Here is a 15867-nt window from a genome sequence, read left to right as displayed (position 1 = left end):
CCTCGCCGGGCGGGTGAGGCTTTGGCTGATGCCCCCCAGTACAGGGATGTCCCTCCTGGCTGCCAGGGCACTGCTGGCTCATGTTCAGTTCGCCATCAACCAGGACCCTCAGGACCCTTTCCACAGCACTGCTCTCCAGCCTCTCATTCCCCAGTCTGTCTGTACATCCAAGGCTGTCCCATCCCAGGTGCAGAACCCAGCCTTTGTCTTTGTTAAACTTTACACAGTTGGTGATTGCCCAGCCCTGTCATTTTTCCAAGGCTCTCTGCAGGGCCTTTTTGCCCTCCAGGGAGTCAACAGCTCCTCCCAGTTTTGTATCATCTGCAAGCTTACTTAGTATCCCTTCCAGTCCTGCATTCAAGCTGTTTATGAGGACTTTTAAGAGAACTGGGCCTAAGATGGTGCCCTGTGGAACCCCACAGGTGACAGGCCGCCAGTCTGATGTCACCCCGGTTACTGTCACTTTTTGTGCTTGACCTGTGAGCAAGTTGCTCACCCATCACATGATGTGTTTATCCAGCTGCGGGCTGCACACTGAGATAGATGATATCCAAAGCTTTACTGAAATCCAAAAAGATTACATCTACTGACATTTCTTGATCAGATGGGCGGGTTACCTTAGTATGAAAAGAAATTAGTTTTGATAAACACGATTTTCCTCTCATAAAGCTGTGCTGGCTGTGACCAATGACTGTGTTGTCCTTCAGGTGTTTTTCAATACTTCCCAGAATAATCATCATCATCTTCATAATTTTACCAGGCACTGGAGTGAGACTGATAGCCCTGTAGCTTCCAGGGTTATCCTTCTTGCCCTCTTTGAAAACTGGGACCTCTTCAAATTCCCACGACTTTTCAAAAATCATCAAGAGATGCCTCGTGATGACATCAGCCAGCTCTTTATGTATTCTCAGATTAATCCCCTCACACCCCAAAGACTTATAGGGATCTATCTGGAGCTGCAGATCCCTCACACCTTCAGGGTTAACTCAGAGTTTATCATTCTCACAGTCACAGTCCTCTAGCCCAGGGTGCTGGGACCTCCTTAATCCATCATCAGTGTTGAAGATAGAGGCAAAGAAAGCATTAAACATCTCTACCTTGTCCATGGCCCTGGTTGTGAGGTGACCATCCTCATCCTGTAATGGGCTGTTGTCATTTCAGCACTGCCTTTTGCCATTAATGTATTTTAAAACCCCTCTTTTTATTGTCCCCCACATTTCTGGTGGCTTCAATTGCAATGGAACTTTGGCCACATGAATTCTCCCCCTACAGTGGTGAGCAGCATCTCCGTATTCCTTCCACATCACCTGACCTTGCTTCCAGTGGGCATACCTCTTCCTTTTTCACTTTATCTCCAAAAGAAGATTCCTGTTCAGCCAAGGTAGCCTTCCACCTCACCTGCTTGATGTATGATTTTTAGGAATTGCCAACTCCTGTGCTCTCAGGAGATGGTGCTTAAAAAGTGATCAGCACTGATCAACCCCAGGACCTTCAAAAGCATTTTCCCAGGGGACTTTATTTACTGGTTCCCTGAGCAGCCTGAAGTCTGCTCTTCCCATGTCCAGGGTTGAAGTTTTGCTGGTGCTTTTCCCTCTGTCACCAGAGATTTTAAACTCAGTGGCTTCATGGTCACTGTGGCCAAGACAGCCACCAATCTCCACTAAGAGGATCACAAGATCCTCTCTGTTGACTAGCAAGGAGGGCATCTTTCCGAGTCAGCTCTCTTAGTACCTGTACCATGAAGTTGTCATCCAGGTGTTTCAGGAATACAGAGGGAGTATATGAAAATTGTGTTAAGAAGCAGAATACATTTTAAGGCCTGCTGTGGATCTGATGACCATCTCCCCATCTGAATATGTTCCCTGTGTGTCCAGGTCATTGTATGGTAATAATGCATTTGAAATTAACCTCTTATGAAATGAGGAGAGGAGACTAAAACATCCTGGGGTTCTGCCTGTGCCAAATCAAAGCTTCTGTCTGGAAGGTAAAGTGTAAGCAATGTGTGGTTATTGCTCTTTTAGATATGCAGTGACTAACAAATAAGAGAAATATGTATATCAGTTTTAATACAACCTTTTCCTAAATGTCATTATTTGCGGAAAAGTACAGTGCTACCATGCACGAGGGAAGACTGATGTAAGTTAGATATAAATTTAATGTGAGCAGGAGTATGTTTCATGGTTTCTCAGACAGTGTCACAGAACACTACTGATTAAACACTCCATTGCAGACCAAAAGAGACAGAGTCATAAATTTTTACTTGAAATGAGTTGTATAAAACAACATATTAACTTTGCTGTCTGGCCCTGTCCACCCCCCATCCATTCCTCCTCTCTCCACCACTCCTCCTTTCCCCTGATTTAAAAAGAAATGGTTCCTGCTCACTCTACTAGTCTTCACTAGTGGTGCTGAGCAGTACTGGGTATGCTGTTCCAATGTGGTTACCGTGGCGCCAGACAACCATCTGTAGCTCATACTCATCTATCTTCACTGTTTCACGTGTGACTCTTTCTTCAGACAGCAGGAAAATGACTGTGTAAAGGGCAAATTCAAACTCTGGGCTGACACCAACAAAGGTGCTTCCAATTGGCTTGACTGAGCCTTTCCAGCTGAACTGGATGCTCAAAACTTGGTCATCTTTGTCAGGCTGAAAGCATAAATGAAACAACAGAATAATCTCCAACACAGCTGTGACTGGACAGATAGAAATTCTGATTCCAGATTTTTGAGAGCTTTGTAAGCTTCAGTCATCCTTTGTGTGCCTGGGTGCTATAGCTGGAGCACAGTCTTTTCCCTGACCCCTGGAGCATACATGACCATTTATCCCAACTAAGCCTCAGCAGTGTTGCAGTTCTGTGAACACCAGCACTTCTTTTTAAAATAGTTTTTGCAAAAAAAAAAAAAAAGAAGCTGGAAAGCATGTTAGTAGTCATTCTGCTTATATACAGTTATATACTGTATATACTTATTACTGTTCAAAACTCTGAGGCTATGATTGCATCATTACACCTGTTCCATTACACTTCTATCTCTGGATCCATTTGTCTTGCAAAGGCCCCCAGCAGCTTGTTCTTACCCTAGTTTTGTTCTTCCGAGCCACGTATCCCTTGTAATCAATCTGGTTGTGCTTTTCCTGAAGGTAAAATTGCACCCAGTTGTGCAAACCTAAGATCTCTTTACCACGCCTTGTTTCTCCAACAAAAACATGTTCAAAACCACAAGAATCAGGTCTATAATGAAAAAGAAAAAAACAAAATACATAGGTCTTTAATATGTTTCATAGAGCCATAGAATGGTTTGGGTTGGAAGGGATGTTAAAGCTCATCTCGTTCCAACCTCCTGCCAAAGCAGGGACACCTTCCACTATCCCAGGTGTCTCAGAGCCCCATCCAACCTGGCCTTGGACACTGCCAGGGATGGGGCAGCCACAGCTTCTCTGGGCAACATACAACAGGGCCTCAGCACCCTCACAGGGAACAATTTCTTCCTCATATCCAATCTAAACCTGCTCTCTGTCAGTGTGAAGCATTCTTCCAGTTCTATGTGTAACATGGCACTTGGGCTTACATTTACCTAAATCGGAATAGCACAGAGATTTTCAGTGCCCATACCCATCGAACATACCTGTCTCCCTCTTTCCTGGCATAGAGCTGGAACCAGATGTCATAAAGCTGATGCTTGAAATCAGCAAGGTTTGGCTTTGCTAGATTTTTTTTCAGCAGATAGTCATGAGCTAGCTGAAGGATAGAAAACCAAGATACATACACAGTTTAGTTTTTAATTCAGTGTTTTCAGCAACAAAAAAGATCTGTGTTACTCACTCTCATGACCTCTGTCGCTAAGATAGCATCAAGGAAACAATTGTTTTCAGCTATTTCTTCTGGAGTCACTACTTCTGCTACACCAGTTGATGTCTCATAGTTGTCCAATAAGGAAATAAAGGCTGCAGAAAAAAGAGAAACTTTCAGTCTGCTCATATGCCTGATCCAGGCATTAGAGTGCCATCATAAAAAGTCACCATAGAATATGCCTTGACAGCCCTTAGAGAAAGTCATTCCTTTATATGTCAGATTCCACTCCCAGGTACACTGTTAGGTGTAGGCCTCAAGGTGACTCAAGGCCAGATCATTGCTGTACTTTTTAAAGATCTTTTTAAAGATAAAGAGCTACTGAGCTTTCTTACGGAGCTGAGTGATGAAGTAATAATTACCTTCTACCAAAACAAATCATATCTGACCACCACAATTACAGACACAGGCTTAGGACCTTGAGCTATGCTGGCACAAGGTTTTGTGGGCATTATTTCAGCAGAGAAATAATAGAGCATAAACCTATACGAGATGTCTTGAGCTTGAGAAAAATTAGGGAAGGAAACATACATTCATAGACTTGGCTGAAGTATAGCCCCCAACAGAAATGCAAGAACTAGCTATGGGTCTAGTACTATCTAGAAGGGCTTAGAAGCTGTGAGTAAAGGAGTAAAGATTAATTTGGCGTCTTTTTCAATACATAGAATCATAGAAGGGTTTGGGTTGGAAGAGACTTTAAAGATCATCCAGTTCCAACCTCCCTGCCATGGGAGGTCCCTCCCTGCCATGGGAGGTCCCTCCCTGCCAGGGACACCTTCCACTATCCCAGGTGTCTCAGAGCCCTAGCCAGCCTGGCCTTGGACACTGCCAGGGATGGGGCAGCCACAGCTTCTCTGGACAAACTGTTCATTACTGTGAATGCAACCGCCCTCACAGGAAAGGATTTCTTTCTAAATTCTAATCTTAACCTACCCTCTGTCAGTTTGAAGCCATTCCCCCTTGTCCTGTCACCCTTGTAAAGAATCTCTCTCCATCTTTCCTGTGGGCTCCCTTCAGGCACTGCAAGGCCACAATGAGGTCACCCCAAAGCCTTCCCTTCTCCAGGCTGAACAATCCCAGTTCCCTCAGCCCTTCCTCCCAGCAGAGCTGCTCCATCCCTCTGCTCCCCTTGGTGTCCCGGCTCTGGACTGGCTCCAGCAGCTCCCTGTCCTTCCTGTGCTGGGATCCCAGGGCTGGATGCAGCCCTGCAGGGGGGTCTCAGCAGAGCAAGGCAGAGGGGCAGAATCCCCCCTCCCCTGCTGCCCACGCTGGGGGCTCAGCCCAGCTCAGGGGGGTTCTGTCCCAGTGCACACAGCCAAGGCAGGGCCAGCTCTCACCCACAGCACCCCCAAGTCCTTCTGCCAGGGCTGCTCCCTCTGCTCATCCCCAGCCTGGATTGATCCCAGGGGTTGTCCTGACCCTAGTGCAGCACCAGCACTTGGTCTTGCTAAATCCCTGTGAGATTCCCATGGGCCACTTCTCGAGCTTGTGGTAAGTGTCTCATCCCTTTTACTTTGTAGTGGAAGAGCCAGAGAATTCAGATTTTGCCTAAGGAACAAAAGGATGTTCCTCCTGAGGCTCAGGTACAGGTACCCTCCATGCAACTGTTACGAAAACTCCCTTCAAATGACCTACAGCCTGATGATCCTCACCACCATCCGAAGAATATACAGTGTTATATTTTAGGCAAACACATCAAAACCAGCACAGATTTTTTTATATCACATCCACCATTAACAAAAGAACAGGTCTCACTTGCAAAAGTTTTTATGCTCTTCAGGCGTTCTTCATTTACGTTGTGAAAGAGATGTCTGGCTGCGTTGTCCTGGACAGCACTGTCACCTTGCTGTGCTGGGCCTGCTTTTCCCTAGGAAGAACACCAGAGGAAAACAATGTAAGGAGTAAGATGTCCTTAGAGGAGATAGTGCCTGCCTTTGTAATAATCAAACCAAACCCCATAATGCTATCAGGATTCTTTGCTAGGAATTGTCTTCCTATGAAACAAGAGAAGACATTACAGAACTGCCAGCATAAAGAAAAAAGACAATCTCTGGCACTGTAAGAGCCTGAAATTTCTCTGTTGACACAGATGATTGTGATGGCCCATGTGATAGTTCTGTTCTGCTCAGTAACCAGCTGTGCTATTATACATCACAAATGGTAAACAGAAGTGATGTAGAGCAAGGGCTTCCTCCCATCACAAATAAATTAAAAGGAGATTTGGGTACCTTCTGTCGCTGCAGTTGTAAGGAGGCTTTCCTGATAATTTTCAAATTTCTATTTCATAAGTGGCATTCTCAAGGAAAGAAGACAGAAGATGAATAGCAGCTTGTTAACACGGGCAGAAGATGAATAGCAGCTTGTTAACAAGGGGTACCTAGATCCTTGTTCTGACAAATGGAGAAACCATATGGGAGAAGTTTTTCCCAAATGCATTTTGGCTTGAGGTAGGTACCACTATTTTGAGTTTATCAGCAACAGAAAATTTTCTGTTATAATATGAAGCAAAACTGGAATAAAGTGTTTGAGTAACATCAGAATAAAGTGAGTTCTTGTGTGAGGACAAAACTGGATTGTGAATATTCTGGCCTGTTGCAATTTGTGGTCAAAACACATGGTCATGTTTGCACTGCACTGAGCTAGCAAGGAGTGAATGGCTGCTTATCAAATCTCTCACTCCTCCCTCACAGTTCCCTGGGACTGGAAGCAAGTCCTGAAGTCTTCTTCACCAACCCCTCTGTGCTACTCCCCACTCTCCCAGAGAAACCCAGGAATTTCTCAAATTCCTCCCTTATTCCCCTAAGAATGACTTGCGACCTTTCTCCCTTTCTCCCTTGCTGCAAGTCACCCAGACCACACACACAAGTTGTCATTCACACACTGAAACACCCAGGGTGGAACAGGACATCTCTAGTGCTGCTTAAAGTGTGGTTAACACTGAATTCAGACTCTGTTTCTCAGGGTGTCATCATGTTGGCTCTTGAAAACCTTCAGAGATGGGGATTTCACAGCTTCTCTAGGCATCGTGTTCCTTTGTTGTTGTTGAATTTCATGATGTTCCTTCCTTAGCCTGTTCCTCCAGCCTCCTGTGTCCAGTGGAAGAGAAGCCATACACCTGAGCATATCGACTTCCTCACCACAGTTTGCTGTCATCTGTAAAACTGGAAGGGTTGCATGCTGGTTCCTCCTCCAGCTCACAGATAGAGATATGAAATATTACAGGGCCCAAGACAAACACCTGAGAGACTCCACTTGTAACCAAGGTCCAGGTAAGTGTGAAACATTTGTGATCTCTGCACCGTTCCCTCTCCTAAGGGATGCTTTCCTCACTGGACACGACAAAGGACAGGCAACTCCTTTAGCAAAAGGCACTTTTGCTGCAGCACCACACCACCCGTAATCCTGACTAAGCAACTGGTTACCTGCACATCAATTGTGTAGTCTTCCCCAGGCCTAAGGCGGTGAACATCTACATCCCACATCTCATTGAAAAGCTTAGAAAGTTCATGATTTAAGGCCTTCCTGTCAAGAAATACAGAGGAATATATGTGTTAAAAAAGGGCACATGCTGTTATTTCTGCAAGTCACTTCTAGAGTCTTCTAATGCCACTCCATGTTCGGGATATCAGCTTGTCATTAAGTTTCTCTTTCTCCCCACACCTTCCTGTCACTGCTGCTGGAAAAACCCCAATGCTTATGGTCCACATTCCTTTTCAAAGAATGCAGGCAACCTGTAAGGAAACCTGAGCCTTCCCTAAGGTTAAGTCAGAATCTATTTCAACAAAGTTTTGTTGGTAAGTCTTCCTGCGGTTTTCCATGCACCAAAACAAAAAGGAAGATGGTACTTTTTCATTCTTGAGGATTCTGTGCACAAATCAGAGGCAAGCAAGAGATTGTTGCTAGCATGCTGCAACGCTACCAACTGAACAGGAAGCACAGAATTCTCTCTATGATGCTTTTCTAGCAGCAATCATATAAACTCTTCCTACCCTTTTTCCTTCAAGCAAGATTCCACACAGAATGTTTTCCTTTGCCATGTGATTATCCCAGCATAAAGGTAGTGGTGACAAAGGGTGAGTAAGGCTCTAAACACCAGGTCTGCATACAATAAAAATCCCTCATGCACTGATCTCTGATGCACATACAGACCTACCCAAGCTTCTCCTTCCCTTATTTTTAATGGAGTCTTTTCCTGCATAATAGTGTACAGTTTTCAGAAGTCTGTCCATTTGTCTATCAACAAGATTTAAGAAGGGTTGTGTCTTGGTTTTGCATGGCCTTGTTTTTGGTAGCGGGCAGGTCCACGGAGGTGGCTTATGTGAGAAGATGCTAGAAGTTTCCACCATGTCCAGCAGAGCCAATCACTGATGGCTCTGAAGATGGACATGCTGCTGGCCAAGGCTGGGCCAATTAGAGAGGTTGGTAATGCCTCTGTGAAAACATATTTAAAAAGAAAATCAACACAAACTGGGCACAGTTTTTCCTAGCCAGAGAAGAGGAGGAGGTGAGAACACATGAGGAAAACAACATGGAGACACCAAGGTCAGTGCAGAAGGAGGGGCAGGAGGTGCTCCAGGTGCCAGAGCCAAGGTGCCTCTGCAGGCCATGGTGAAGACCATGGTGAGCTGGTGTGTTCATGGGGGCTGCAGAGATCCCCGCGCAGCCCATAGGGAAGGTGCCCATGCCAGGGTGGGTGGACTCCTGGAGGAGGCTGTGATCCAGTGGGAGACCCAGTGGAGAGAGAGGGCCCTGCTTCCAGGCTGGAGCAGCCTGTCCTTGGAGGACTGCACCCCGTGGAAGACTGACCCATGCTGCAGCAGTTTTGGGAGGACTGTGTGCCTGTGGGAGGAATTCACGTTGCAGCAGTTTGGGGAGAACTGCTGCTCGTGAGATTTGGAGCCACGCTGGAGAAGTTCACGGGGAACTGTCTCCTGTGGGAGGGACCCCACAGTCTTGTGCACAGGGGAAGACTGCTCTCCCTGCACAGCAGAAGAAGATCTCGGGTGACAAACTGACCAAAACCCCCATGCCCTGTCTCCCTGCGCTGTCAGTGGGAAGGAGGGAGGGGTTGGGGGGAAAAAGATGTTTTTAAGGGCTTATTTTACTTCTCATTATCCTCCTCTGATTTTTTTTTAGTAATAAATTTACTTTGTACTTCTAAGTTGAGCCTGTTTTGCCCTTGGAGTGTTTTCTCATGGTCCTTATCTCCACTCATGAACCCTTCATTAATTTGTTTCTCTCCTCTGCCCAGCTGTGGCAGGGGAGAGTGAGGGAGCGGCTTTTGTCGGTGCCTGGCATTTGGCCAGTGTCAAACCACAACGGGTTGTTATTGTGATGAAGCACTCAGAGGTAGCTCCAGTTCAAGTACATTATGTCCACACTAAGAGGAGATCAAGAAGATGGAGGGGAGAAAAAAAGAAGTGGATTAATCTTTAAATGACTGACAGTGGGATCAATCAGTTACAAACCAGCACATGAATCAAAGCCCAGAGAAGAACCACTTGATAATTTTGAATTCTTCTCCAAAAGAAATGTTTTCCAGAGAAGAAGAAAAGTACAGAAGTCTGTCAAGAATTGGCATTTCTTTAAAATACCTCTTGGGGCAACTTGCCATGATTTTACCAACTGGTTCTCCCAGACTGAATCAAGGCACCTTCAAGCCCAGCTCTGAACCTCTGATAAGTGTTAATCTTCTCCTTCTGTTCTGGCCAGGACGGAGATAACTCACTGCATTCTCTTGCCAGTGGCAAATTCCATGCTCTCTAGCAGAAAGAGCAAACAAAGATTGTGGCAAAGGCACAAAGGCAGGGCAGATAACCGTAACTACTGCAGCTGCCACGCCCCAGTCCACCTGTAACCACAGATCTGAGCTGCTGTGTTCCTTAGCTACGCTGGAGGCACTGACAGTGCATTTTCCCTCGGGTTCTCTGGTACTTTGGGATAGTTGTGGATTGGAAATCTACACGATCACTTGAACTTTTAACTGGGCTCGAACAGGTGTCAATACCTGAAAAAAGGAAAAAGGCTAAAATTTCTAGCGTATAGGAGCCAAAGGATATGTTCATTGTCAGGGTTATACAGGAATATGAAGGAAGATTTGTGCTTGGAACACGTACTTGCATGGATCTCGCAGTGGAGAAGAAGGAGGCTGTCACAGAGGAGCTTCATTCAGCCCCTGCCCAAACGCCAGGCTCTGCTTGTAGAGTAAGTGGTGCTTGTGGCATCACATTATCAACACTGGCTGGGCTGCCCAAACAAGGCCCCTGCTCAATGTCCCAGGGAGCTTCCACAGAAGCCACCAGCAGCAGCAGTTTTATTTATTTCCAGCCATACTTCCATATTCTTTCCAGATTCTTAAGAAGAGCAAGCCCTTCTCAAAAGAGCTTACAAACCACCACCAAACAGAAAACTGCTCACCTCAGCAGCTCAGCTGAAGGCCCAAGGACAGGACTGGTGAGTTCACAGAACAGTACCAGAGATGTTTTTCAAACTTCAAGCCTTTACCTTGGACTGCTCTAATTTTATTGGATCACTTTTGTCCTGGATTCTGGACCTTCTTGCTGTCTCCTCCTCTGCATCAGCTTATCCCGTCTGTTTGAGAACCATCATATTATGTTTAATAGAGTTTTTACTTTGGAAGGAACTACTGGTGGTGGAGAGGAGTCTGCTGCCTGCTGAACATCCAAGGTATGTGGAAAATTAGGGAGGGTGTCAGCTGGGTTTTATTATAATATTTTGTTCCACAGATACAGTATTTTATATACGTATATTTTCGTATGTGTGTATTTTGGTGAAAGTCACCTATCTAGGAGAGATCTGTCATCCCTTTAATACCCACTGCTTGTTCTCAGTCTGCTCTTGGCAGATTTGTCCTGTGTTTATAAAGCACTGTAGGGCTCTGTTTGACCTTTCCTCCTTTAGAAATATTATGGAATATCACATAAGCTCGAGGTGTCTACTCAGGAGAGGGTTACAGCAAGCATATACCTAGAGATTTCAATCCCCGTTTTTGTTTAATAAATATTCTTTTACTAAATGTATTCCTGCATTCAGGAAACTTGTCCCAAAACTGAAATCACTACATTTTACAAAATAAAAGCCTTTACTCTCCTTTATCTCTGTTAGGTGCTACCACAATGTCATAATGAAGTTTTCCTCTCCTTTTTGTTGTCCCTTTAGTTTCCAAACAGAGAGAGCACCTGTTTATGCTGTAAATGAAGATTTAAAAAAATATACCCTTGCCAAAGCAAAAAAACTTGTCTAGCAACCTATACAGTCATCTTGTAAAAACTCTTTCTGGATGGTATTTCTTTAAAAAGGGCCATAAACTTAGCTTACACATACAAGGTGAGACAACTTCAATGAGAAGATGCCCAACACCTTCATGCAAATCCATGACACACCAGCAAGTAGGTAAGGTTTTCCTGGAAAAGGGTATTGCATATTTACTCCCTGGTTTTCAACACAATGGCATGGCTGGCTCAAACACAGAGATGTTTATCATCAATTCTCAATCGCCTCCCTATGGTGAAAGTTCTGAGTTGTTAAATTTATGCTTTCACATAGAATTAATTATTTCTGTGCAAGAAGTCTGGCCAATTGGATTTTGTCCAGTTGGAACCTTGCTTGGATGTGCTTATGTGAGCAAAGCATCACACCAGTAACCACACTCAGTCTGCACTTTTAAGAGCTGAGAAAACTTGGGAGAGGCTCTTTGCAAGAGTAACTGATGCACCAGCAGTGTGGTTAGAGCAAAAGAATCTAACATCTTCATTTTATTCTTCATTCTACCCAAAACAATGCTCCAAGAAGAAGACTTTATTGCAATAAATCAGAAATGACTCAAGACACGAAGAGAATTAAAGGTCAGTGGCAAATAATGTGTGCAAGTCAACAGTGTCAGAGCAAGAAAAACATGTATTGCAAATGGGTCACATGAAGCCCTGCAAAGGTTTGATTGAACACCTTCTCCAAAGCAAATTTACCTTCCAAGATCCTTTCAACAACATGCAATTTTATAGAGCCTTTAATCTTTACATAGAGAAGAAGAGGAAATATATGCAACAGCTTTTATGGCTAACAGAAGATAGAAACAATTCTTTAGATTTTCATCTTATGCCAGTATCTATGTCTTCTATTTGAGTCCAGTGATTTTTTTATTTTTTCATTTAAAGCTGGTATTTGAAATACCGAAGGATAAATATGGCAGGTTTTGTACGTGGAAAGGAAAAGGCAATGTCAAGGGGCAAACATAAGAGTGGAACAATCTGTCAAGGTCCTGGGCAGGCAGCTGATGTTTGAAGAACTGATTCTAAGTTACCAGCTATGTTTAAGCACAGTCTGATTTTAGCATCGCCTTTATTTTAAGCTAATGGTTCAGTAGCCTCAGCGATGTTTTACACTGTGAAACACAGCAGTGAGTCAGTAAAACAGAACAGAAGGAGGACCAGGGTTCTTGCTGTGTGCCATGTCATGTAATATTCACCCTTTTACAGACAAATTTATCCCATCCCCACTACCCTTCCTGTTAGAGGAGAATTAGTATGATTGTCTCTTACCCACTTGCCATGCCAGGAAGAAGTTTTTCTCTTGGCAAATACTCTGAGCAGGGAGAAGGCAGCCAGAAGCTCAGCAATCCTCCTGTAGTCCAAGGCACAGAGCTGTGCTCCTCTTACACCCTCTTGCCCGCTGAGGACTGTCACTCGGCCTGACAGGAAGGCACAGGAGAAGCAGGAGGTGCCAGTTCCCACAACAGTCTAAGGACAACACCACAACTCACGCCTCTCTCCGCGCAGGAACACTCACACCAGGAAGTCAGAGGTATCTGTAGCAAGCTGTTGCCTCACTTTATCTTGCATCTTGGATTATTTGCCATACAGATTTTACATCTCTGGATGACGTTTGAGCCCAGAAAAAAGCACTGCAAGCCTGAAAGCCTTGTGATAGACGGGACATTCTAGTGTTATTCTGTATCTAGTGATTATTTGACAGTAGAAGGGAAGATGATAATTAAACTGAGATAAAAAAAAAACAAAGGCGGGGAAGAAAAAACCCCCAACAAATGCTTCTTTATTTACAGCTGAAACTGCTAAATGGGATCTTGTGAATATTAGGAGGTGTTATAGCAAGGAAACGTTTTTGAAAGGCAGAACTTTGCATGTGCCACTGGAAGCAAGTGGTGGCAGGTGCTGGTAGGTGCAGGTACCCACTCCAGTGCCTGTCCTGGGAAGCTTGCATTCATTATGTGGCTAAATCAACCTTCAGATGGTTTAAAGTTTATTGGGTTTTGGTTGGTACTTGTAGCATTTTCTTCTTCATAATAATTAATTTCCAAAAAGCATAGCCTTAGGTCTAAACTATAGATATAGGAAGAGAGAGAGAGAGAAGCCAGAATGGCTTGATGCTAGCTACCAGTCATGCAAATGGTTCTGCACCGCTGGTCCATGTACCCCTTCAAAGAATTAATTTAGGGCCAAATAAAACCCCTGGTAATGAAGACACCTGACACACAGAATTGCATAGGGAAAAAGACATGCAGCCCACTTAAAACTCTTAAAAGTGAAGCTTCCTTTTGACACTGGTAGGGGAAATGAAAGTATCTCAAATTTGCATGTCCCTAATTTTAACAGAAATAATTTTCTTTATCATTTTTGCATAGTATTTATTGCAGTTCAGGGTAAACAAGGTAAATGACAAAAATCCATTACCCTGGATTTGTCAACTGCCCCAGTTTATCAACTGAATGCAGGAACTCTTCTTCTAAGCTTTCCTTTAAAATACAAAAGCCAGTGGGCGTATTCTGTCCATAAGAAAGTTGCAACTTCTTTACTCACACTAACAGAAAGAGCCCAGATGGGAGCCAAGGGAATTTTCACTTACAAGCAGCATCATCACTAGAGTCAGTGGTTTTAAGTTAATCTTTAATAAAATTACAACTCAGTAGCATCACCAGAAATTTCACAACCAACTGTGTACTTGAATCTCTTTTAAAACTTCTGTCTTTTGATTTGGACACTGAGCTAAGAAAAATGCAAAGTTCCTGAAGAGGTGCAGGGGTATGTCTGCCAACACAAACGAAGGACTGATCAGAGGCAAATTAGATCAGCACAGAATCTGGGTCATCCCCAGGTCTAATGCAGAAAAAAAAAAAAGTGTGCAGAGAGCAGCCTTAGTATCTACATGGGTTGGCTTCCTCTGCAGCAGAGCCCAGCCAGTGCTTTGTCAAAACCATTGCACAGGGCAGCAGATGTGGTTTCTGTGCAAGAGTTGAGGCCAGGCTGCCCCTGCTCTGTTCCTCTTTTTCTGTCACGAGGGAATAGGGAGAGTGTTTGGTGCTGTCTCACTCACACGTGACCAGCACTTCCAAAGGAGTGGGGTGAGAAATTGTGGAAGATGTTCTGCCTGACAAAACCACCACCTCAAGCATCAGATGCTGACCTTTGCCAAGGTCAAGGATCAAGGAGATCCTGGGTATAAAACATGTTTCTAAAGCATGTAGGCATCTCTGCACATTTCTGGCCTAAATATTTTGCTTTTCCAGCCAAGGTGGCCAACAGGTAAGTGTTGGTTTGTCACCTCTAGTCTGGTGCCTACATTTCCCTGAAGGGAGAAGGGGTTGATTCAGAGTTAGTTTAAACCTCTTTGGTTGATCAAGAGAGGTGTGAGTGAGAACACTGAGTTTTACAGGCTTCCAGACCAATGCAGCCAGGGCTCAAACCTGCACAAAGGGCACGTTTCAGCTGGACAGGCTCGCTCAGGGAGACTGAGTAAAAGCTGCCAGCTGGAACAAACACCCTGCAGATCTACAGTACACTCAGTCCTTTCCCAGGAAAAGGCAGAGCAGACCTTTGGGTCATGTTTTGCGTGTGGATGTAGGGAAGAGGGAAGTTTATGAGACACTGAGGATGCTGGACATTCCCATGGGAGCTTTGGCTATTGCTGCGAAGTCCCCACAAGCTGACCCACACTGAAAAGCAGTGGAGACACAGCCTGAGTTGGTCAGTGGGAACCCATCCAGGTCAGAGCTCACTGAGAGCAGAGCACAGGGACACTGAGGTCTCCACCCTTCCTTAAATATTAATATTCAAGTTGGAGCCTCTCCTACCAGATTGTTTCCCACCAAACTCCAGGATCCCTGTGCCTGTCTCGGTTATCTCCCTTTTCCTAAGCCTCAGCCTCTCAGTCCTGGAGTCCTTCTCTCCAGCCAGTGGCGTTACAATCCCTACAACTTACTGGGGAGTTTCTGGTGCAGCAGCTGTCATTCTGAAAGAGAAAACGATGAGGATTACAGAGCCAGGCATGTTCTTGTCATAGAAACGCCAGGAATAAATAATTCCATCCCTGCAGCTACATGTATGTACCTGGACTGTGACACAACCTTCTTACCATTAGGCTGGTCTGTTAATATTCTTGCACTTACCAGTGCTAATTCCCAGGTTTAGTAAGTAAATCATGACTGACTTATGATATGTTCTCACAGCCAGATGAGCCAGCTGCACACTCAGCAAACCAAGAGGCTAAAAGAAAACATCTGCTTGGGCACACAAGAGGCTCAGTACCCCTGTGTGAGCTTAAGGGATAAAGGAGGACCTTTTTTATTATGTTTATTTTTAGGACAGCCAAACGTACACCTTTCTTGATTTTGTAAGGAGAAACCGTCTAGGAATCATGGAAGACATACTGAGAAGACACAGTATGTGAAGACATATTAATTAAAGAGTTTTGAAGTGTTTCACATTTAGCACAAAGATACATTGGGGTTATTAGTCACTAATTTTCACACATTGGTGTAAACCAAAATTTTAGGGAGCTTGGCTGAAATATCCTATCTTCCTGCACAGCTCAGTTCTTTTCGGATCAATGAATCCTTAAGGCTGAGGGAACTGGGATTGTTCAGCCTGGAGAAGGGAAGGCTTTGGGGTGACCTCACTGTGGCCTTGCAGTGCCTGAAGGGAGCCCACAGGAAAGATGGAGAGAGACTCTTGACAAGGGCCTGGAGTGACAGGACAGGGGACAATGG

General features: G+C 44.6%; 1 protein-coding gene across 1 annotated transcript; it reads right to left on the bottom strand.

Annotated features, from left to right (window-relative positions):
• Window positions 1-2239: 2239 nt before the first annotated feature.
• LOC103623364 (poly(U)-specific endoribonuclease-A) lies at window positions 2240-14049 on the bottom strand. The gene is made up of 7 exons (XM_008642449.2): window positions 12407-14049; window positions 7271-7370; window positions 5604-5715; window positions 3822-3943; window positions 3625-3737; window positions 3077-3230; window positions 2240-2647 (listed from the first exon to the last, which is right to left on the bottom strand). Exons 1-7 carry the CDS (start codon window positions 12415-12417, stop codon window positions 2390-2392), a joined length of 870 nt encoding a protein of 289 aa, XP_008640671.1. The 5' UTR covers window positions 12418-14049; the 3' UTR covers window positions 2240-2389.
• Window positions 14050-15867: the final 1818 nt, after the last annotated feature.

This window comes from Corvus brachyrhynchos, unplaced genomic scaffold (genome assembly GCF_000691975.1).
Source record: "Corvus brachyrhynchos isolate BGI_N302 unplaced genomic scaffold, ASM69197v1 scaffold209, whole genome shotgun sequence".
Classification (NCBI taxonomy): Eukaryota; Metazoa; Chordata; class Aves; order Passeriformes; family Corvidae; genus Corvus; species Corvus brachyrhynchos.
This window is presented reverse-complemented; position numbering and strand designations above follow the sequence as displayed.

What these genes read in the sequence shown, in the direction of transcription:
- LOC103623364 (XM_008642449.2), bottom strand. An exon ending in ACTACACAATTGATGTGCAG is followed by an intron (nt 5,716 to 7,270) that starts GTAACCAGTTGC and finishes TGTTCTTCCTAG; the next exon opens with GGAAAAGCAGGCCCAGCACA. An exon ending in TAGCGACAGAGGTCATGAGA is followed by an intron (nt 3,738 to 3,821) that starts GTGAGTAACACA and finishes TCTATCCTTCAG; the next exon opens with CTAGCTCATGACTATCTGCT.